Genomic DNA, 23,878 nt, shown 5'->3' with positions numbered 1-23,878 from the left:
CTGACTACCATAAAAATGTTACTGGTATTTTGTCTTTTTTTTTTCTTTAACCTCCTTGGGATATATGGTCAGTAAGTGAGATCACTGGTCAAAGGGTGACTTTTCTCATATGATTCCACATATTTTTCTCACACAATTTCTTACATAATTACACATTTTTTCCAAAATAGACTACTTCATAATTCCATAGTGTATTAAGATTCACATCTTCCTACAACTCCTCCAGAATTGATTTTTTTCTATCTTTTAAGAAATCCAGTTTGTCGACAACATAGAGTATATAAAGGGGAGTATGTAATAAAAACTGGGAAGGCATTTTGGAGCCAAAATGTTTAAGGATATAATCACCAGTTGGGAGTTTGCATTTTATCCTAAAGGTAATAGGGAATCCCTGAAGTCTTATGAATAGAGGAGGGAGATAATCAGAATTATGCCAAAGAAGATTATTTTGGCTGTTAGATGGGAGGTGGATTGGAGAGAACAAAATTAAGAGACAAATTCAATAGTTCCGATGAGAGGTGATAAAGACTTAAACTAGGATATTGACTGGACAGAGAGAAAGAGATGGATTCTAAAAATGTTATGGGTATAGAATCAAAAAGCTTGATTAATATTGGAGGCAAGGAAGAAGAAAGAATTAACAATGACTCTTGAGTTTACACAGCTGGTAAGGCCCTTAACAGAAACAGGATAGTTTAGAGCAAAAGTCCTCAAAATGTGTCTGACCGCCAATGGGAGTCTCCAAAATCCTTTCATGAGGTCCATGAAGCCAAAATTATTTTCATAATAATACTAATACATAATAATTTCCATTTCTAAAATGAAACATGATGTAATCCACACAAGCAAAAAACTCATGGGTGGTCTTCAGTCATTTTGAAGAATGTAAAGGGATCCTTAAACCAAAAAGTTTAAGAACCACTAGAATATTGTGTCTTGGGGAAGGAAAAATGATGAGTTCCATTTTAGACATGGCATCAATAGGCCCACTATGTGTCAGACAGACACTGGGGATAAAAAATAAAAATCAGTGTCTGCCCTCAAGAAGTTACCATTCAATTAGAGAAGATAAATTCATTTCACACTTTAAATAGTGGGCTTGGGGGCTGCTAGCAACATCTGTGGTATATGGTGAAAGGTTGGTTGCAGGTGACCCATTACTTCCTCTTGGGTGGCCCCTACCCTTGTGTGGCTAGCACCTTTCATTCCAACTAGTTCCCTTCAAGTTCGGCTTCTTCTTTAGTCGACCCCCTTGCTTTGCCCTTGGGGAAATGGAGTTTCTTTTAAACCTGCAAGGGGAAGAACAAAGGGAAATCAGAGATGCCTGAGGCGACTGCCTCTAAAGAGCATCTCCAGTTCATTTGCACTACCTTCCGCCACTGGGATTGCTGGCTCTCCTTTTATACCTAGGTAAGAATCCCGACCAATTTGGCCTTTTCTCTGATACTTACAATTGCAAATAAGGCCATTGGCAAAAGATGTAGTGAACAGTGATCCTTTTTTAAAAAATTCTGCCTCTGGATAATTTTTTATAGGAACTGATACTGGAGCTGTTTTGAAACTAGAGATTCTAATGGGCTAAGGTAAAAAAAGAATGCATTCTATTGATAGGAAGCAGATTTGGGGAGAGATGCAATATTTTGTTTTGAGAAATATCAAGGCAGCTAGTTTAACTGGATTGTCATGTATTTGAAAAAGTTATGTATAATAGACCTGGTAAAATAGGCTGAAAAGAATTGGTTGTAAAGACCTTTTAAAGACCAGAGAAATTTAAATTTAACCCTAGACAGAAATGCTTAATTAAACATCTTTATGTCATGGACTCCTTTGGCAGATTCTTTGAGAGAGATTCCCTCCTCAATATAATATTTATAAAAGCACAGGATTACAAATTAAATCAATAATATTGAAATATATTATGTATATATGCATATATACATATATATGTGTATGAAAAGAGGCAAACAAGGTTAAATGACTTGTCCAGAGTCATACAGCTAGTAAGTGTATGATGTTGGATTTAAATTCAGGTCATCCTAACTCCAGATTCCAGATGTGGCACTCTACCCATTGTATCCCCTAACTGCCCCTTGTAGACATTTAATAATTTAATTTTCTATCCATTTAATATTCTTAAAAATTTAACTAGGAAGGCTTTCAATAACACATATCACAGACTAGATGGGATTTCCTAGAGACTGGATGTATGAGCACCAGCATAATCAAATGTCACACAAGCTTTTTTATCCCTTTAGTCTAGTCCTACTGAATGAACTGTTAACCAGGGTGAATTCCACTAGTTTACTAAATGATACCTCCAGATGTCCAGAAGAGTTAATTTTACCTGTTTTCTTACAACGAGAAAAAACTCTATAGTTCTTGGTTATTCCCTCCTGTAAAGAACGGGAAACCAGGGAGGGAAATAAATAAAATAGGAACAATGTAGAGAAATTGCATTGCTTTATCTATAAAACACGATAATCTTGATGGAAAACCCAAGAGCAGGGTCCTGGAAGGAATAAGAAGCAGAAGGAGATTGAAGGGAAAAGTTTTAGAGGGAATGTGGGACCAGACCAGCTTAGCTTTTCCTGGGTATCCTGTGACCAGTTCAGTTTCTGGGTAATAGGAACTACAGCTGAGAAAACACCAGCTGTCTCTCCTGCTGCCGGCTCCACTAAAGGAAATGGTACTGTGTTGTCTGTGTGCTCCCAGCAGTGAATGAGTAGGGAAGTTTATTTCTCTTATCTTTAGTTCTGCAGCATTTGTTAGTTAAATGCCTCCACCTCCTCCAGCTCCCCATGGCTCCGGCTCACCAGGGAAGTTCTTCAAGCACCTTTCCACACAGCATGGGCTACGCCTGCCTGCTCACTTCTGAACTCATCCCACATAGAATCTCTTGTTAGTGAACCCAGAATAATTGTACAGAATTCAATCCTCGGTACTCCCCCTAGTGCCTGATGCCAGGGGTCTATTCATCCCTTTTATTCTCCTCTTCCCAGTGACAGCCCCCCAACATAAGGTCCAAGATCTCTTGTTAAACACCAAGGCCTCTCAGGGTATAAAAGCAAAGGGCAAGACTTAATTGAAAGGCTAGAAAATTTTAAAATCTGAAACCTTTAGCTTTCTAATGTTTAATACTTTGCAACTCTAAGAATGTGTTCCCTAGGGAGGGAAAAATAGGTAAAAAGACAGAGAAAGAACAATCAATTTTAGTGGCCTTTCCTCTGGAGCAGTTCTCAAATCAAGAAGCAAAATATATTTGAAAGAAATCCTACCCTCTGGCTAAGAATGAAGACAAGGTCTTTAAAATGTTCTTCTGGTAATGTATGGAGTAAATACTGATACTGGAGTGCATATTTTGGACTGTGAAAGTATTTTATAAGGGGCAGAACCAGAGGTAAGAAAGCCTACAAAAGTTTATAATATGGAAGGTTAGAATCAGCAGGCTACCAATTTCCCAATTCTATTTCTCAAAAACCTGATTAGACAAGGGTCTCTTCTTTCATGGTTAGTCTTAGGCTCCTAACAATCTGCTTTTCAGTTTCTCTACTTTTACTTTTCCCCCTCCAGTCTCTCTCTCCCCTTCAGTGATCTCATGGACTCTCATGGTGTCAACTTCATTTCTGTGTAGATGATTTCCATATCTCAAATCTCCATCACCAACTCAAGTCTCAGATTTCCAATTGCAGGCAACCATTTTCATCTGGATAATCTACTAGCACTTTAATATCAATACATCCGAAAATAAACTCATCATCCAATCCCCAAACCCTCAAACTCACCTAAATTCCTTCTTTCTTCTGCTGACACAATCCTCACTATTGCCTAGGCTCAATATTTGAGTCACTCCATTTTTTACTCCTTTTTTTCCCCTCATCTGTTCCATTTAATCAATTCATGAATCTATCTACTATCTCTTTTGCATTTGATCTAGTTTAAGTCCTAATTACACATTGCCTTGATTACTGCAATACCCCCCTAACTGGTCTCCTTTACTCTAGTCCCTCCTATCTCCTATCCATCCTTCCCACTGTTGCCAAAGTAACCTTCCTATTGGACCAGATTGGCTCAAAAATCACTAGTGGGTTTCTATGACCAAAACAAACTCCTTGCTCTGCCATTCAAAACTTTCCATGATCTGGCTTCAAAACTGTTCTCATACTTTTTTCTCTTCAGATACTCTGTGTTCTGCTAAAGATTTGAGTCTGAAGATGAAATGCTAATTTTAGGACAAAATGAAACATAAAACTTTTTCTAATCCCATCTTAATTAAGCTACCTTTATGCAGTGCTGTCCACCAACTCTGTAACATGCTTCTACCTCTCTAGCAGATAAATTCCTTTAAGAGTAGAAATTACATCATATTTCATCTAGTAGCTTAGAAATCTAAAATAATGTCCTAAACATTGTAGTGGTATTTAATAAATGTGCTAAATCGAATGTTCTACAAGAGGGCTTTTTAAATTTTTTCTCTAACAACCCCCTTTTTGCCCAGGAAATTTTATGAGACCCTGGATATATGGGTATATAAAATAGGTATACAAATCAAACATTCACTAATAATAAACCAATAAATAATAAATAAATAAATAATAATTTCCTCTATGAGGAGACAAAAGACTTTGACTTTCCAAATCTATTTGTCTCAAAGCCAGGACATATTATAGCCTCCATTGGCATGGATCAAAACATCACATACATACATACAGATAGATAGATAGATATAGATATAAAACATATATATATATACATATATATGTATGTGTATATATATACCAAGTTCATACTAAGCTCTTGGCAAAATTATTACAACTCATCTCAGGTTCTGGTTATAGAAGAGATAAATCTGGGAAGCAGCCACTGGATTTTGGAGTCAGGCCAGGGAAACAATCAATCAATCAACATTGATTAAGAACCTACTATGTGCTAAGTGCTGGGGATACAAAAAGAGCAAAAGATAATCTCTGTCCTCAAGGACTTTATAATTGAATGAAGCAGGCAAGAATTGTCACTGACTTATAGCAACCTTAAGTAAAATGTGAACTTTCCTTCTTCTACTATCCTTTCTTTGGTCGGTGGGATGGTGGGTGGGTTAATACTTTGAAAACTTTTAGAGCCATAATGATACCCAATACCAAGGTATGTCCAGCCTGGAATTTTTGAAATACTGTAGCCAAAGATACCAAGGAGCAGCATGGTATAATTGAAAGAGTGCTAAACAGGACCAGAATTTAAATCCCAACTCAGCCATTTGTATGACATTGGGCAAATCATTTCACCTGGGTCTCAGGTCTTTATCTGTAAAAGAAGGTTGAATAACCGATAAATGTCCTTAAAAATCCTATATCTATAATCTTATGATTTGGGTTCAAATATAAGCAAGCTATTTAACTTTTCAGAAAGGGACTGAACTAAATAGTGTCTTCCAGCTCCAAATCTATGCTCCAAAGAAACCAGGAGGATAGTCCATGGGATCATTACAATTGATTTTGTTTTTAAAGAGAACCTCATTGCTTTTCCTAAAGGTTAAGATTCAAATTTTGGTGGATTCAAATCCACCAAAAAAAAAAAAAAAAAAAAATTAATACCCACAAAAAGCAGCTGAGACCTGCAAGTTAGTATTATCGTTATAATTGCATTGGTTTGTGCTTTTATTTTCCAAATCTTCTGTTGGGTCCTTTTTCTTCCAATGCCCAAATGTGGGCCCTCTTGTGGTTTTATCTTTATCCAAAATATGGTGTTTATCTCTTAAAGTAATTTTTTCACGTTAACTTGAGAGCCCAAGTCTAGTGCAATAGCACCCTCTGCTGGTGAACATTATGCCCCTTTCCTGGGTCCAAAGTAGAGGAATGGGAGCAGTTTTGAATGACTTAGCCCTCTGTGTTTCTTCTATGTAAAATAAAGAAAACTTCCCAGATTTGAATCTAAATTTCTTACAATAGTCAAGTACTGTCTTCTATCCCAGCTGTTTTTCACTATAACTAATCTTTTTTTTACTAATAGCTTTTAATTTTCAAAATACATGCAAATATAGTTTTTAATATTCACCCTTGCAAAATCTTGTGTTCCAAATTTTTTCCTTCCCTTTCCCCGACCCCCTTCCCTAGAAGTGAATAATCCAATATAGGTTAAACATGTGTAATTTTTCTATACATATTTCCACAATTATCATGCTGCACAAGACAAATCAGATCAAAAAGGAAAAAAATGAGAAAGAAAAAAAAAAAGCAAGCAAACAACAACAACAAAAAAAGGTGAAAATACTATGTGTGGACCCACATTGAGTCCCCATAGTCTTCTCTCTGGATGCAGATGGCTCTCTCCATCACAAGTCTATTGGAATTGACCTGAATCACCTCATTGTTGAAAAGAACCAAGTTCATCACAGTTGTGTAACTATAATATATATAATCTTGTTTGTGTAACTAATCTTTTAACATTAAAATAAATCCAGAATTATAAGGCAATCAATCAATGGCATTCCCTGGTATATAACAACTGCTCATATCATCTAGTGGTTTACTATTTATAAAGTACATACCTTGTCTCTTTGAATCTCACCATAATCTTGTGAAATTGGCAATACCAGAATTATCATTTCAAATGTGTAGGCCATGAAACAGAGGGGAAAGGGCCTTAGTCAAAGTCAAGAAGCTTGTAAATTAAAGAACTGAGATTTTATCTTAGGACTACTTAGTTCAGTGATCCTCCCATTATACCCCAATGCCATGAGTCCTCCCTCAAGGAGTTACAGCTAAGTTAGAGAGAAAGAATGTCCATCCCAAAAGGTAACTCAACAATATAGTACTTTATATAGTCCATTAAATGAACTGGGACAGATGATGGGGGTAGGGGAAATGGGGAATGGCCCAAGAATTCCAGAGAGGAAAAAATTACTACCATAGGCCGGAATTGTCAGAGAAGGTTTCACAGGAGAAGTGAGACATTAGCAAGGCCTTGAAGGATGGATAGTAACTAATAGTGAGGAAGAATAAAAAAAAAAAATTGAAAGTAGGATGATAGTGATGGTAGCTTGCAATTATATAGTGCTTTAAGGTTTGCAAGCAATCTTGCAATCTTAAATGTAATAAGGGGAGGAGGAGGTAAGGCAAAATATAAACAATAACAAGGAGACAAAAATTCAAAAAGAAGATATTTTCTGGGGGACAGACAATAGACCACACTGGGTAGATAGTTTTATGATAAAGCTCTTTAGAGTCTATTTCACAGGCATTAGGGAGCCTCCAAAAGCTTTTGCATAGGTACATGGCATAATAAAAATAATTCACATGAATTTCTGAGGTCTATAAAGCACTTCTCCACAACTACAACAGTTCTTTTTACAAGTGAAGAAAATGAAGTCTTGAAGATGGTAAGTATATGACCTTGGAGGATCATAAGCTAGTAAATGTCAGAAGCAGCATTCAAACCTAGCCCTTTACTCTTTCCACATACCCCACAATTACTCTTGTGATTGTAATTCAAAGGAATCATCTAGGAAGACTAATATGGTAAGATTGATGGGTGCAAAATAGACTTAAAGAAGAGACTGGAGACTGGGAAGACTATTTATTACAATATTTCAGACATGACCCTACAACCTAAGATCAGGACTAGCATGTGGCAATGTGAAAAGAAAGGAAAGAATATAAAATAGAAAAATGTTTTAAAGAATATAAAAGATAAGGAAGAATAGGTAAACTATGGCAGCTTATTAGATCTGGAAGTTGGGGGAGTAACCCCAGGTTATGAGACATTGACAGAATTATTATCATTGACAGAAATAGGGAAAAGGAGGAGAGAGGAAGTCAATTTTAGACTTGTTAAGTTTGGGGAAGACTAAGTGGAAAAAAAAACTAAACTAAAAAGAAGGATGGTTTGGAGCTACATATTTGGAATGTGAAAATGGTTGGATTATTAGAGAAGAAAACCAAGGAAAAAGAATGAAGAGACAAACAAGCACTTAGCATAGTATCTAGTCCATGGTATGTCCTTAATAAATATTTGCTGATATGGCTAATTGATTTAGTTAGGTTGTACAGGAAAAAATTCATCCGTGGCTTATCTAAATCTTAGCAAAAATGTACTGTTAGAGAATTCTATTGTTTTTTTGTATGCTTCAGTCTGTATTCAGACCACATAGTTCTTTCTCCAGAAGCAGATAGCATTTTTCATTGAGTCCTGTGGGATTGTGTTGAATCATTGCATTGCTGAGAATAGCTAAGTCAAGAAAATTCAATCATTTTAAAAAATACAGGTTATGTGATATACTTAACTAGAACCATAATAACAGATATATTCTGACCAATGTTCTGCCATTCTAGAAAAGTAATAATGCTATAGAATGGTTTTATTCCATAGAAATAGTACAAAGAATCTACAAAGAGAAAAGGAAATAATAAGTCTCTGGGGAAAGAGTTAGGATAAATGGAAACAGGAATTTCAAAGTTGCATCTCAAATTATGAAAATTTTATATTCATTGGACATCTTCTAGTTATAAGAAGCAGAGGGAAGCTAGGTCATGCAGTAGACAGAGCACTGGTCTTGAACTCAGGAGAATCTGAATTCAACTCTGTCTTCAATCGCTTACTAGCTGAGAGGGAAGGAAGGAAGAAAAGAAGGGAGGGAAGGAAGAAAGGGAGAGAAGGACAGAAGGAAAGAAGGAAAAGAAGAAAAGGAGAAAAAAGAGGAAAGAAGGGAAGAAGGGAGGGAGGAAGGAAATGAAAGGAAGGAAAGAATAGAAAGGGATGAAATAGAAGCAAGGAAAGGAAAGAAAAAGGGAGGAAGAAAGAAGGGAGAGGGGAAATGGAGAGAAGGAAAGAATAGAATGGGAGGAAATGGAAGGAAGAAAAAGAAGGAAGGGGGGAAGTAAGAAGGGAGGAAGAAGGAAGAGAGGAAGGAAAGATGGGAGGGAGGAAGGGAGGGAGGAAAAAGAGCAGGAGAGTAGTCCATATAAAGTGTGACATTCATTGCCCCTGCCCAAAGCTTCCAGCAAGGGAATGCCTTTCTTGGGTCCTTCCTAAAGAACAAGGATACTCTTTGTGTTCACAGAAGTAGAGAAGCAGAGGGATAGAACCTCTGGATCACTTGGCACTTCAATGTTGAAAAACAACCTGAGCTCTTCGACAGAAAGCATCAAAGAATTGTAAGTTTATAAAGAAAACAATGGCCTTGACTGACTTCTCCTTCCTTGGGTTTTTCGGTTTGCATTTTTTTCTTCCCGGTTGCTATGAGATGAAGCACGTAAAATAAACAGTTACACTCCTAGAATTAAATTCTAGCCTTGAAATAAACGATGATTGCCCTGTGACAATCTCACCAGGAAGATTTATTTGCTGAAAAAGACTGTATTTATTGTGTCTGGTGGGCAGAGAATAAAGCTCAGATGTGATCTAAAAAGGGCTCTCTTTCCATCTGCAGAAACTACTCTTAGAATTGCTGCTAATACAAAATCAGTAGACAATGCAAAAGGCATATAGGTAATCCTCAAATTGTCCAAATAGTATGTGTCTGTGTCCTCTAGTGTCCTTTTCTTAGGGTAGACATCATGTTAAAGAAGAAAAACCCCTTAGGAGAGAAAGTGATGTGACAAAGCCCACTGGGACAAGAGTAGGATAATTGGCGGAGGCTCCCCATCCCTCACTCCTGCCTGGATATCCTGGCATTCCTAGCACCTGTGTTCTGTTCTCCCTTTGTTCTCTCACTGAGTAGAAGCAAATTCAGTGACTCAGAATCTTGCACCTTCATAGGAGCCTGAGAAAAATATTCAGAATGCAGGAAGATGACTTGTTGTTTTCCCTGGAAGCAAAAATAGAGGAGATAGTTCAGTGGGGTGAGGCAGCTATCTGAGGAATTCCAGTGAAAATAATCCTAGCTGCCCAGGGAAAGGCATAAACTGTATGCTTGGTTAGATAACACTCAGAATACACCACCTCCCCCTCTCTATGAGTCTCAGGGCTGGCAGGAAGAAGCCACAAAGTAAAGGATCAGCCCTTAAAGGCTCCTTAGCTAGTGGAGGATTAAGAGAAGGGGAGTGTCCTAGCTCCAGCCCCAGATCTTCCCCTTGAAAACAGCCCCATTGACTTGCACAGAGGTAGATAATGAAATACTGCCCCATCTCACAAGACCTCTAGGAAATGGTCCAGTGCCACCAAAGACGGTGAGAACAAAGAAGCAATCTCTCTCAAGAAGTAGAAAAGGGAAGGATGTGCCCCCAAAACTCGGCAAGCTGGCTGCAGAAAACATCCATTCTGTAAGTATTTAAGGTCTGCTCCAAAGGCTAAATCTGGTTCTCACCACCACCTTCTCTTCCTCTATGAAGATCCTTCGTAGTAACTTCCATCATGGAGGAAATTTTACTGGAGCCCTCCAACCACAACCAAGTTAATTGTTTTTTGCTTGGAATTTCCTGAAAAATTCATCTTTTATAGAAGAGTTTTCCTGGTCCTAGTCTGAGTCCAGGAAACTATGCTTTGGGGAGATATGAGATGATGCATCCTTGAAAGCTGCCTACCCTGATTAGAAAGAATTACTAAAAATAGCAATACTATTTATTCATGATCTACTGTGATGCTTCAGCATGGTGTGGACCCTGAATTCTCAAGGATTAAGACAATGGAGTACAAGCTCTGATTGGTCTTACCATGATAAGCAAATGCTTTACTGTTCTCTGAACTCAGTTTCCTCATCTGTAAACCCGGGATAATCATAAAATACCTGCATCATAGCTTGGATTGTAGTGTAATGTGTAATAAAGCTGGAAAGAAATTTGTAAAGCACTTAGCACAGCACCAGGCACTATACTAAGTACTATATAACTATTATCTTATTTGAAGATATATGTATATATATTATTACTTCCACTTTATAGATGTGTCTATAACACCTAGTGACAAATTTCTGGCAACATGGCCCTCTGCATTTAGCTAGCCTGGTGCTCAGAGCCAGCAGCAACATCATAGCTCATTTTTATAATGACAAAGTATTTTGTCACAACAATCTTGTGACATAGGTGGAACTTTAGATCTGCTTCTGAGAAATGTGATACTATCAGCATCAGAAACAGACACTGAAGGTATACTAGTGATGCAGTCCAATACCTCCCTTAAAAATTTAAGAAGGAAATGGACCTCTAAAGCAAAGCTTCTTAAACTGTGGGTCACAACTCAATATGGGTTCTGTAACTAAACGTGTGGATTGCAAAAAAAATTGGCAAGAATAAAAGGTTTCTGAATGCAAGGATCAAAAACTCAAATAATCAAAATCAAACAAGTAATGAATCCAAGATGTTTCTAGCAGTACTTGCTCTTGTTGCATCTTGTGACTTACACAGCTTTGGTTCTGAACTCATAGCATATGTTCTTTGAATAACATGAATAAAAAATGCTAGAAATACCCCAACTCAGATTAAAGGAGAAGTGAATGGGAAAAATTTAAGATGATTTGCTCTAGCATATATCTTTTTTGTCCTAAACCCCAAACTGAATCCTGCCTGTTTGTCTTACCAGTCTAAAAGTTCCCAACTTCTGATTGACTTCCCTATCCCTAACCATAGCCTGCTCTTGTTGTACCATCTAAACCTTCCCCAGCTAATAAAAGTCTCTTAATAATTCCTCTTTTTTAATTTTTCTTCTCTAGGAGAAACAGTTGCCTGAGAAAACCAAAAGGAGGAAAAAAAATGACGTAAACAAGCCTAAGGCTTCTCTTAATGTTGGCAAAGGTGAAAAGCCCCAAAACAAAACAGAGTTTGTTGGAGGTAAGGAAATATATATATATATAGGGGGGAAAAATTAAATTTACTGGAATGGAAGACCCTTAATAGATAGGAAGTTTCTGAAGAGAATTGGCATCCAACCCAAGAGAAAACCATTCTCTGTAGAGCTTATCAACAAGACCAGTTCCTTCCAGAGAACTCTCATTAACCCCATTCTCAAGATGAAAGGAGGCATTTCTGATACTTGCCAAATTTCATTTGACCTATAGATACTATACTTGGAGTGAACTGACTATCTTTCAGAAAAAAATGCCTTTATCATTTAAAGCCTATTTCAACTTGGCCAACTCTAACTTTTCAGCTTTACTGTACATTACTCTTCACCCTATATACTACAGTTACCCCTTTAACATCACGACTTTCCCCATTATGGTTTCTAAATATCTTGGGTTGGTATAAGAAATTAAATGGGAAGTTGGTGGGGAATTTTGTGAAAGTAGTAACACAAGAAGACCAGCAGGAAAACAAAGAAAAACTTTAGAAACTCAGAAATGTATAAAATATATGTATGGTAGTTTATAACATCAACATATTTGTCTTTTAATACCATAATAATTCTGACTTCTTCTCTGGTACAAAAGGAGGGACAAAAAATTTTACACAGATTTTCCAGATTGTGGGAGCACTGTCTCCTTAACACCTGTGATGTGGATGGGACAATTGTATAGTCCAGTCATATTAGTCTTGTCAACTATATTCTATCTTTTTTTCCACACTTTTGTACTAGACATAATCCTTGCCTGGAATTCATTCCCTCTTTACCTTTGCCTCTTAAAATCCCTAGCTTGGTTTTTTGTTTTGTTTTATATTGTATTTTTAAAACTTGACTCAAACTCCCATCTCTTACATGAGCAATCCTATAACTGCTAGTGCCTTTCCCCACAAAAATCACCTTATGGTTGGTAGAGCCAAGATAGTGAAATAAAGGCAGGGACTTGGCTGAGTCCTCCTCCAAACTCCTCCAAATTTCTTTAAATAATAATTTTAAATGAAATTACCTTCTATTTTGTATGTACCTAATCTAATACAGGGTATTGCAAAAATCTTAGTGTTGTTTTAAGGTATGAAAGCTTCCAAAAGTATTTTCTCTTCCAGCTAAATTAAACTAGTACAGCCAAAGACTACTTTTGTTCCTGTATTCTCAGTGTCAGGTATGTTGTAAGTATATTTACTAATTGCTTAATAATTGCTGATAACTTGCATCTTGATTGGGGGGTTACAGGAAAGCCAAAGAAACAAAAAACTGAAAAGAAGACATCCAAGAAAAAAATATCAAGAGCCAAGAGGAAAGAGACAGAGCAAAAGGAAACTTCTCTGAGGATAGAATCAGAGTCAAATTACCCTTCATCCCCAGAAGATGTATCTGATGAAGAATGTTCTTTCTCAAGCTACAATTCACAAGAATTTATGCTTCCTCCAAAATTCCAAACTCCTGAAAGTCAAGTTTCCAGAGATAATAGATTATCTCCTGTCCAGACAGTTATTGTCAAAGAAAATGTAGATTCTGAAGAGGATAAAAGTGCTGATACTTCCAAGGTAAGAATGGCTGTTTTCTAATTCTGATAGGGGATGAAATGGGATCTAGAATTCTAAAAGGAGAAAAATACTGATTTTTAAAAATCTAACTCTATGTCCTTACTACTTCTTGGTAGAATGCATCACTGGATGCTGATGAAATTAAGATGAAAAACAATCTAATTCCTTCTTTCATGGGCTTCACATTCTATTAAGCACAATATAACAAACAAAGATATAAACAGTGGTTTGTGGTATTTTAGGAGTTTGGGAAAGAGAATGAGAGTTCCATACAAAGTTTTTGAGGAAAATTAAAGAAGGAGAAAGTAATTTCAGGTTGGGATCTGGACTTGAATCAAGATGTGTACTCTAATGTCAAAAATTTCACAAAGGAAGTGACAATTAAATTTAGTCTCAAAGGAATGAAAAGGAATCCCATGAAGTATAGAGATAGAAATATGGAGGAAAGACAGGTATTGCAGACAAGAGATGTCTGGGAATCACAGCTGAAAAAAAGCTCAGAGGCCATTTAATCCAACCAGAGAGGTAATATGATCAATCTACTCATAAAAAAGATCAAGTGGCAGAGCTGAGATTGAGAATGGAACCATAATCTTCCATACCCAGCAGTGTGTACAATTCTTCCTCATGTAGAATTTAGGGAATGATAATACAGTACTATTTGGTTAGAGCACAAAATATATGGTGGAAAATAATATGAATAGATGCTAGAAAAGTAGATGGGAAACAAATTGAGGAAGGCTTTAAAATGTCAAACTAAAGCAAATTTTATATGAGATAATAAAGATGTTTTCCCCCATCATTTTCAAATTCTGATTTTAAATAGATGTTTATGGATGCCTTTTTATAAGACTCTTTCCAAACTACACTCTATTCTTCTCCTTTTGTGACAAAAAAAAATCATTGAACAAAATGTCCTGACCTTATTTTGTCTTCTCTTGCCATGAAAGAAGAGGTATGTTTTATTAAATGTTCCCAGGAGCAATAATTGAGTTCCAGGTATTCAAGGTTCAGTTTCCTCAAAGTGATCTTTCCATTTATGTTATTTTTCAATTAATAATCAATCAACCAATAAACATTTAATCAATACCTATTATGAGCCATTCACTAATCACTGGATATATTTTTCTCTGTCTTGCTTATTTCACTCTCCACCAGCAGATAAAACTCTTCCTCTGTTTCTCCAAATTCATATCTACTATTTCTCACTTCACAATATTCATATACCATACAGGTTTTTCATCCATCCCTCAAATGATGGGCACTCATTTTGTTTCCAGATCCTTACTAACACAAAGAGTATTGATATGAATATTTTGATACATATTAGATTTTTGTTTCTTTATTTGACTTTCCTCAATGTATGTACTCAATAATGGGTTAAAAAGCATGGACAGTTAAGTCATTTTTCTTGCATAATTCCAAAATGATAACAAGAACAGCTGGACTAATTCATAGTTCTATCAGCAGTGTATTAATGTGTTCCCATAGCCCCTCCAACATAAACTATTCCCATTTTTTTCTCATCTTTGCTCATTCCCCTAATGTGAAGTCAGACTTAAAGTTGTTTCAATTTGCTTTTCTCAAGTAGAGCATACTTCTATGTTTTTATCATCGTTCAGTCATCTTCAGTTGTGTCCACCTCTTTATGATCCATTTGAAGTTTTCTTGGCAAAAATATGGAGTGTTTGCCATTTCCTTCTCCAGCTCATTTTACATATAATAAAACAGATTAAATGACTGGTCCAGGGTCACACAGCAGGTAAATGTCTGAGGCCAGCATTGTTTTGGTTTTGATGGCTCAGATTCAATGTAAATAGCAATTATTTCTGCTCTGACTAGAAAATCTGAGGGTCTCCCCTGCCCTGATTGATTCTTTTATAGAAGTCAGAGTAGGATCTTTTACCTCAATCCTTACCTAGTCTTTAACTATTGAATGGGTGTTTCCTCAAATTAACTGAGATCTGGAGAAAAGACCCTGTCTTAAAAAGGTCAAGGTCTCCCCACTATATCCTGGATGACCACCACCAGTTGTCCTGACCAATGTCTTGTCACTAAATTATAATGACTCTGGAGGAAAGTGAGAAGCTGGTGACATTGTGAAGTTCTATCTCAATTAAATCCAAATCACTTGCAAGTCAAGACATCCCCTTTGTGATGTCATTGATGCTCTTTGAGAATGAAAGTTGAACAGTGAGACTTCATTTGAACTCAGAAAGATAAGTTTTCCTGACTCTAGCCCTACTGTGTAACAGGGTGCACTTAGCTACATTCCTGTGTGATCTGCAATTTTCAATTCTTGAAATTGTTTTGTTCTCCATCTTAGACTACAGTGTCTATTGAGGAATGATTCTTCATGTTACACATTTGTGTCAGTTTTAGATATTATGTATATTATACTTTTATCAATGATATTTGATGCTCTTCCATGGCATCCCATCCAAAATATTGGTATAAATCATGTGGTCTATGCAGTCAGAAAATAAGAGGTAGTGAAAGAATCCCTAAATTCAGTGTTTTAGAGTCAGATCTTGAGATCTGAGACATTATAGATTTACAGGCTCATAAGATTTAAAGAAATAAATTTTATTTTATTTTTAATATTTATATTTATTATATATATTATATATAATCTATTTTATTTTTATTTATAAAGAGCTTTAGCGTTATCAAACATTTTACAAACACTATCTTATTTGAGCTTCCCCAAAACTCTGTTAGATACTAACAGAGAGCATCAAGATGTGTCCTCCCAATTGTATTATTATATATACAAGCATTATTATATTTTTCTCATTTTATGGATGAGAAAATTCAGCCTCAATAATTCATCCAAATAATGGATGATTATTTAATAAACATTAGGATTTGATCCAAGTTTACAAAGTCCAGCACACTATTTACTGTGTCATGCTGCCTTCTATAAGTGTCCATTTAGTAGAATGGAAGCTCCAGGCTTCTTGAGGACATTTATCCCATTTTTGTATTTGCATCCCCATAAGTTGATGTTTGTTCATTGGTCTACTCCAATCCCTATCTCCATTTTACAGGTGAGATAGCAGAGGCTCAAAAATAGAAAACATATGCTACAGGTATATCTCATTTTATTGTGCTTCACTTTATTGTGCTTTGTAAATACTGCATTTTTTACAAATTGAAGGTTTGTGAATTTCCTTGATTTCCGATTCTAAGCCACCACAAAAAGAGGTGCTATAAGTATTTTTATGCAAATAGGTCCTTTTTTTTTTCCCTTTTTGGATCTTTTTGGGATACATCCTGGGTCAAACAATATGCAGAGTATTAGTTTCAAATTGCTCTCCAGAATGGTTGAATCAGTTCATAACTCTACCAAAAATTTTCCCACATCCCCTCAACATTTATAATTTTCCTTTTTTGTCATACCAGCTAATCGATCAGTGATTTTTGATGTTAGTATCACAATTGTTTGGGGCACCACAAACCATAACCACATAAAACCATGAACTTATTGATAAACATTTTGTGTTCTGAGTGCTCCATTTTACTTTGTGATCCTTAAAGCTCTACATAAATGCCTGTTGTTGTTAGCCTAGAGTAAAGCACTTTGCAAACCTAGTCTATATAAAAGCCAGTTGTGATAGAGATGTTGGTATTGATGGTGGGTGATGGTGGTTAGCCTATAGTCACTAGACTGGAGATGACTTCATTCCCTGAGTCTTTTACTATACTCCCGTTGATCTCAAACCCTGATTTTAGAACACTATAGGGGTTTGCTGATATATGTTTAACAAACAGATTTTTTTTTAATTCACAAACATTACTGGGGTGAACTGGTAAATGTTTAACAACCAAGCTCCAAAAAATGCATTCACAAACACTTTTTTAAATTTAATCTGAATTATTATTAGCACCTTTATATCTAGTAAGTCAGCAAAATAATAAATCAAGCCCTTATTCATGGACCTTCCAATTTCTAAGGTATAAATGGCTTACACTGAAAATTTAACAATGGACTCACAGGTTAGAACTTAGCTCTGACACACCTTGGGGTGAGGCTTCTGGGGGAGATGTGGAAAAGCCTGGAGATTCGGGGAAATGACTAAGACAGTCATCATTTTTTCCCAAGGGGGAAAAAAGTTTTATTTTCAACTTTTTTTTTCAGTATCTATTTGCTTTCCCTTTAATGTAAAGTGTTTACAAAGTATAACTACTCAGTTAATAGTATTAAATATATTAAAAGATGTGCTGTGTGCAGACATATTTACATATTTTGAAGTAGTCATAATGACAATCATAATAAATAATTTTAACAATGTAATATATTTAATATATAATAAAATTTATATTTACATATAATTAATATAATATGTGAATTACATATTAATTATATGTAAATTATACATTTAATGTGTAATAAATAAAAATACATTGTGTAATAAATAATAAATTTTGGTACATTGTTTCATTTGATCATCCCCTCAAACTCTGTGCCTTATATGTAAGGCAAGCATTATTATGCCCATTTTCTCAATAAAGGAATTAAGGCATAAAAAGGTTAAGAAATTTGCCCATAGTGCCACAGGAAGGAGGTAAATGGCAGAGCCATGATGGTCTGCCATATCTCTTTGGCACCATTATGCTTTCCAAAATACTAGTAACTGTAACGTTTGTACAAAAGTCTCTAATCACTTTAGCACCAGGATCTAAAATTTGAAAATTATAGGAATAAATGGGCCTTAAATACTGAGGAGGCTTTTCCCCACAAAATAAAGGTGACAACCTCTCTCCATGAGTAAATATGGCAGAAAGTAACATGAAAGTGGCTTTTATTTGCCCATAGTAAGTGGAGATTTTATTAAACAATAATTTTATAAAGCAAGACTTTGGAAATTAATTTGAGATACACTTCTTAATTTAACCCAAATTTTATAATTACTCTTCCTAATGATAGTTCCTCTTCCTAATGAAAAATATACTTTAATAAATTAAATTCATGGGAGAAATGGTGTCATTCTTTCTTGTTTCTTACACTTTGGTTTTCAGCATAGCAGAATAAATAAGTGATTATGGGGCTCAGAACTGAATTATGGCCTAGTTGTTAAGATAATAAGGAAAAAAAAAAGGAAAATGACAAATGTTGGAGAGGATTTGGGAAAATAGGTAAATTGACAGTAGAGCTATGAATTAGTCTAGCCTTTCTGTAAAGGAATTTGAAACTGTCTAAATTATTAAACTATCCATATTCTTTACCCTAAAGATACTGCTATAAGGTTGATACCCCAGAGAAATCAAAGAATGAGTAACAGGATCCTAGACAGAAATACATTTATGGAAGCTCTTTTTGTGGTAGTAAAGAATTAGAAACTGAGGAGAGGTATCCTTCAATTAGGGAATGGCAAAATAAATCATGATATATGAATGTGGGAGAATACTATGGTGTTCAATCTTCAAAAAGTTTCAGAAAAACCTGAGATCTGTTTAAACTGATGCAAAAATAAAGAGAGCAAAACCAGGAAAACAATTTTAAAACTAATAGCAATATTGTAAAAATAATCAACATTGAAAAACTAAGAGATTTATCAACCCAATAATCAACAAAAATCTAAAGGACTCATGATAAGACATTTTATCCATCTTCAGGTAATGATAATAACTAATATTTAGATAGTATTTATTATGTGTCAAACATTATAGAGAACTGATAGATTGAGTGTACATCGAAGCATATTTTCTATTGCTTTTTATTGCTTTTTTTGAGGGGAAAGAGAGCATGGCTATTGAGAAAATTTGTTTTGCATGATTAATCATATTTGTAATGTATTTTATTTTTTCTTACTTTTTCAGTAGGTAGGGGAAAGAGAGTACTTGACATTGAAAAAAAATTTTTTAAGGATTTAGACAGTTGAATCTTGACTCTACTACTTACTAGTAAACTGTGTGATTATATGAGTCACAATGTCTCTGAACTCAGTTTTCTCTTCTTAAAAGTGGGCATAAAAATATTTTTGCTACTTGTTTCCAAGGTTGTAATAAAAATGTTTTGTAAATTATAAAAAATAAAAGTATGAATTATCATTATGTTATCCTGGTTCATGGTCTAATATTCCTTATGATTTTATGTTTTAAGATTTCTAAAGATACTGATAAAAAGCTAGCTATGTTCTATTAATGTTCTAAATGAGCCAATCTGAAGAGGCTGTATTTTTTAATTTTTTTGCTTTAAAGAAAAAAAACCTGAAAAGAATATTAACAAAAGATCAGGTAAAATTAGCTAAGACTCTTAAGTGGATAAAAAGTCCTAAGAAGTTTTTAACTTATCAAGTCATCCTTTATATCATACCTGAGACAAAGAAGATAAATTCCGGGAATCTCTCAACCTGTGCTAGTCATTTGAGACCCAGATTTCAAAAGTATCATAAGGTATGGGTAAGAAAACTTTTCTGATGAAATAACAAGCTATATAGAATACTAGATTACATAATTATAATGGAATGTTATGGAAATAATAAGCAGAGTGATTTCAGAAAAACTTGAAAAGACTTACATGAACTGATGCTGAGTGAAATGAGCAGAACCAGGAGAATCTTGTACACAATATTGTTTGTTGAAGAATTGTGAATGAATTAGTTATTTTCAGCAATATAATAATCAGCAAGACAATCCCAAAGGATTCGTGCTGAAGCATACTATCTGTCTCCAGAGAAAGAACTGATAGTATTTGAATAGACTGAAACATACCATTTTTCATTCTTCTCTTTTTCTTTCTTTCCTTCTTCATTTTTCTTTTATTCAAGTCTTGTACAAAATGACTAATCTAGAAATGTTCTGTATAATTATGCACATATGAACTATATCTGATGCTAAGGAAGGGAGATGAGGAAAAGAGTGATAGAATTTTTAAAACTCAAAACTTCAAAAAATGTTTTAAAATGTTTCAAGATATGATGGTGGGAATAAAACATATTTTTAAAAATAAATCAATAAGTAATTTTGAATAAAAATTGAGAATTACTTTCAGCTTACATTTATAATTCTTTTATTCTGAGAACACAAGGCTATCAATGTCACACCTTGTATGCATAAGCTTTACTGAGACGATTGAGTAGCAATCTTATAATCTAAGCATATTTATAATGCCACTGTAAATTTGCTTTCAAATATGCATAATCATATTTAAAATTCTGTTTAGAAAAAGAAGATCATTTTTCTAGGACATTTTTCACTCCTTTCAAAGTTATGAAAAATCTGTCTTCTAAGAAGATCCCAGTAGAAAGTAACTTCCTTGAGGGCAGGGACTAATTTAAATTTATCTTTATTTACCTTCTACCTGGCACATAGTGAGTATTCAATCAATGCTGATTGCATCTTTAGAATTAAAGGATCAGGTAACAGCCCTGATCTATTACCATGATCTGGACCTTGATGCCATATCAGATTCATGTGATCAGTCAGCTTTACAAAGGACTTGCTCACTCTGATTTCATCCCAAGGAATTGTCTTTGTGCTAGTAATGACAATTCTCTAAAGAATTTTTTTTGGAAAAAAAGATTTGGCAATTGTCAATGCTATAAAATTACCCATACATATAACTTGTAAATAAAAAACTATTAAAAAAAAAAGAATTTTTTTTGCATGTTCTTGTTTTATGACTGCAGACTTTACGTCCATAGCAGTGAATTCTGCCTTTGCAAAGGCTGCAGGAAAGGGTTCACCTATATTTCACATTTAAAAACTTTCATAATTTGATCTTAACCTAAATTTCCAGAATTATTAGGATAGAGGACATAATCAAGGCAGTAAATCTCTTATCAGATAACCCAATAATAGAATATGAAGGTTTCTTTTAATAATATAATAAAGAACTGACCACTGGATAAGATTCGTAAAACTTCTAGAGATTGGTTAATTAAGGATTCAGCCATATCCCTTTAAAAAGCAAGCTGATTCCATTCTATAGCTCTTACAAGTCAGCTCTGAAGAAAGAACTTAGCTTTTGAAGGAGCTCTAAGGTCTTGAAAACTGACTCTTACCTGTGCAATTTCTTCCAGAATACAAAGTGAGGAGGGGGAATCTCTTGTTTTCTAGTTTTCAGGGTATAGTTATTTAGTTTTCTAATAAATAAATCATTATATTATATGATATATAATATCATAATTATAATGGAATATTATTGTGCTATAAGAAATAATAAGCAGGTCCTCTGCAGTAACTTTTGCCTGGTTTAATTATTAAGTGTTCATTTGTTGTATGAAGTCCATTATGAATGTAGAAGCTGCTATGAACAATGTATGTTCTATCCCTAAAATATGGATGTCTAAAAATGAGCCTAGAGCCAAAAGGGAAAACTCTAGTTAAAAGAGTGCCTCATGACTTAAAGAGATAAATGTATTAAGAGCATGCTATGCGGAATCAGTGGAGCTAATTTTTTTTTTAATTTTACTTTTAAACACAACTAGATCCTTTTATTGTAATATGGGTATGGATAACTTTTCCAAGAGCCTTATGGACTGAAGGTCCATAATGTTTACTGGCCTAAAAACTCTGAATACATTGACTGCAAGTAGTTAATCACTTTTGGAAACCCCAAACATAATGTATCCTTTTCCAAGGTGGTTTGATTTCTTCAGCTTATCCTAATATGGTATGAGTTCAGACTTCTGCTTGGAATGCCTAATGTGTTACAGCGATCCATTGGAGAAATTTCAGGTGCCTGTGCAGTTGCAGGGACCCAATGGAGAAAATTTTGACTAGACTTAGATTTGGAATGTCTTATGATTTTATGGAGATCCAATGAAGAAATGTATAGATTACATTATATATATGTGGATTATTAGAACAGCTTAGAGGAACTTTTTTTCACTAAGGACTTCCAGCCAACCTCAATTTCCCAATTCTTGTTGTAAACACCTCCAAGTCTAGGAGTTCATTCGGAACTTGACTTTTCCTAAGAAAGGGGAAGTTACCATTCTGGAAAACAATCTGGAACTATGCTCAAAAAGTTATCAAAATGTGTGCATACCCTTTGACCCAGCAGTGTTTCTACTGGGCCTGTATCCCAAAGAGATATTAAAGAAAGGAAAGGGACTCACATATGCAAAAATGTTTGTGACAGCCCTCTTTATATTGGCCAGAAACTGGAAACTGAGTGGATGCCCATCAATTGGAGAATGGCTGAATAAGTTATTGTATATGAATGCTATGGAATATTATTGTTCTATAAAAAGCAACGAGCAGGATGATTTCAGTGAGGCCTGGAGAGACTTACATGAACTGATGCTAAGTGAAGTGAGTATAACCAGGAGATCATTGTGCACAGCAACAAGATTATACAAGGATCAATTCTGATGAACGTGGTTCTTCCCAACAATAATGTGATTCAGGTCAATTCCAATAGACTTATTATGGAGAGAGCCATCTGCATTCAGATAGAGGAATGTGGGGGCTGAGTGTGGATCACAACATAGTATTTTTATCTTTTTATTGTCGTTTGCTTGCATTTTGTTTTCTTTCTCACTTTTTCCTTTTTTTTCTGATTTTTCTTGTGCAGCATGATAATTGTGGAAATATGTATAGAAGAATTGCACATATTTAGCATATATTGGATTATTTGCTGTCTAGGAGAGGAGAGAAAAGAGAAAAGGAGGGAGAAAAAATTTGGAACACAAGAAAGGTTTTGCAACGGTAACAACAGTTACCTTGCATTTATTCTGGATATATTCCATATTCACTGATATGTGTACAAATTGTTTCTCCTGATTGAATATAAGCTCAAGGGCAAAGACTTATTTAATTTTTTTATATCCACACACCCAATGTCTAGTCTAGGGTCATAGATAAAGGATAGAGTTAGAGATATATGTATATGATGTTGAAATGTATTTTGAAATATATTTTGACAATAAAAAGCAAAAAACCCCAAAATAAACAAAACAAAACAAAAAAGATTGGAAAAGGAATACAAAAAAGAGGGAAGTTTATCTTTTCCCTTTTTTTTTTCTTTTCTTTTTTCTGGGTGCTCTTCTTTTTTTCCCCCTTTTCCAGTTATCTTTAAGTGGGACAGGACTTTACATGCACCATGACAAGTCATAATTGTAGAGGGTCACGGACAGTGGGGGAACTCTGAGTGAGGTTTAAGACCTGTCAGCCCAGAGGGAACCTGCTAACAATGTCTAGTTCAGCTCCCCATCTCCCCTAAGAGCTCTCAGCCTTCCTGAGAAGTCAGGGGGCGGTGACAACCTGTGTTGTAATTGAAGCCAAGTGATACCTTTCAGGTAGAAGAGAGATACCAGGTGACAAACTAGGTACAATAGCAAGTTGTTTATGTGGTCCCATATGCACAGTGTTGTTTTTTGTTACATTACATAAAGTGGAAAGTTCTTGGAATAAACAGACTCCTTTTTTCCACCATCCTCAGGAGTCCCACCTCATTTCTTCACTAGGAAGGTATATTTTAATCATTTCAGTGTGGGGGATCTAGAAAACAACGGCACGTTTTGTCACCTTAATTTGGGGACTCTAGAAAGCAGGACACAACATTTGGCGCCCAATGTGGGGCTCTAGGTGAGGTCCTATACACATCAGCTCGACTG

The 23,878-nt window shown here is 35.2% G+C and overlaps 1 protein-coding gene across 1 annotated transcript in view; it reads left to right on the top strand.

Moving 5' to 3' along the window:
* The window catches only part of KIAA2012 (KIAA2012 ortholog), a 160,144-nt gene that overhangs the window by 123,669 nt on the left and 12,597 nt on the right, over positions 1-23,878 (top strand). The window contains 4 exon segments of the mRNA XM_051990518.1: positions 9,053-9,146; positions 10,127-10,253; positions 11,639-11,756; positions 12,997-13,310. Of these exon segments, the coding sequence (XP_051846478.1) occupies positions 9,053-9,146; positions 10,127-10,253; positions 11,639-11,756; positions 12,997-13,310 (653 nt within the window).

The sequence above is a fragment of the Antechinus flavipes genome, chromosome 3 (genome assembly GCF_016432865.1).
Source record: "Antechinus flavipes isolate AdamAnt ecotype Samford, QLD, Australia chromosome 3, AdamAnt_v2, whole genome shotgun sequence".
Classification (NCBI taxonomy): Eukaryota; Metazoa; Chordata; class Mammalia; order Dasyuromorphia; family Dasyuridae; genus Antechinus; species Antechinus flavipes.
Note: the sequence above shows the minus strand (reverse complement) of the source record. Positions and strands in the feature narration are given on the sequence as shown.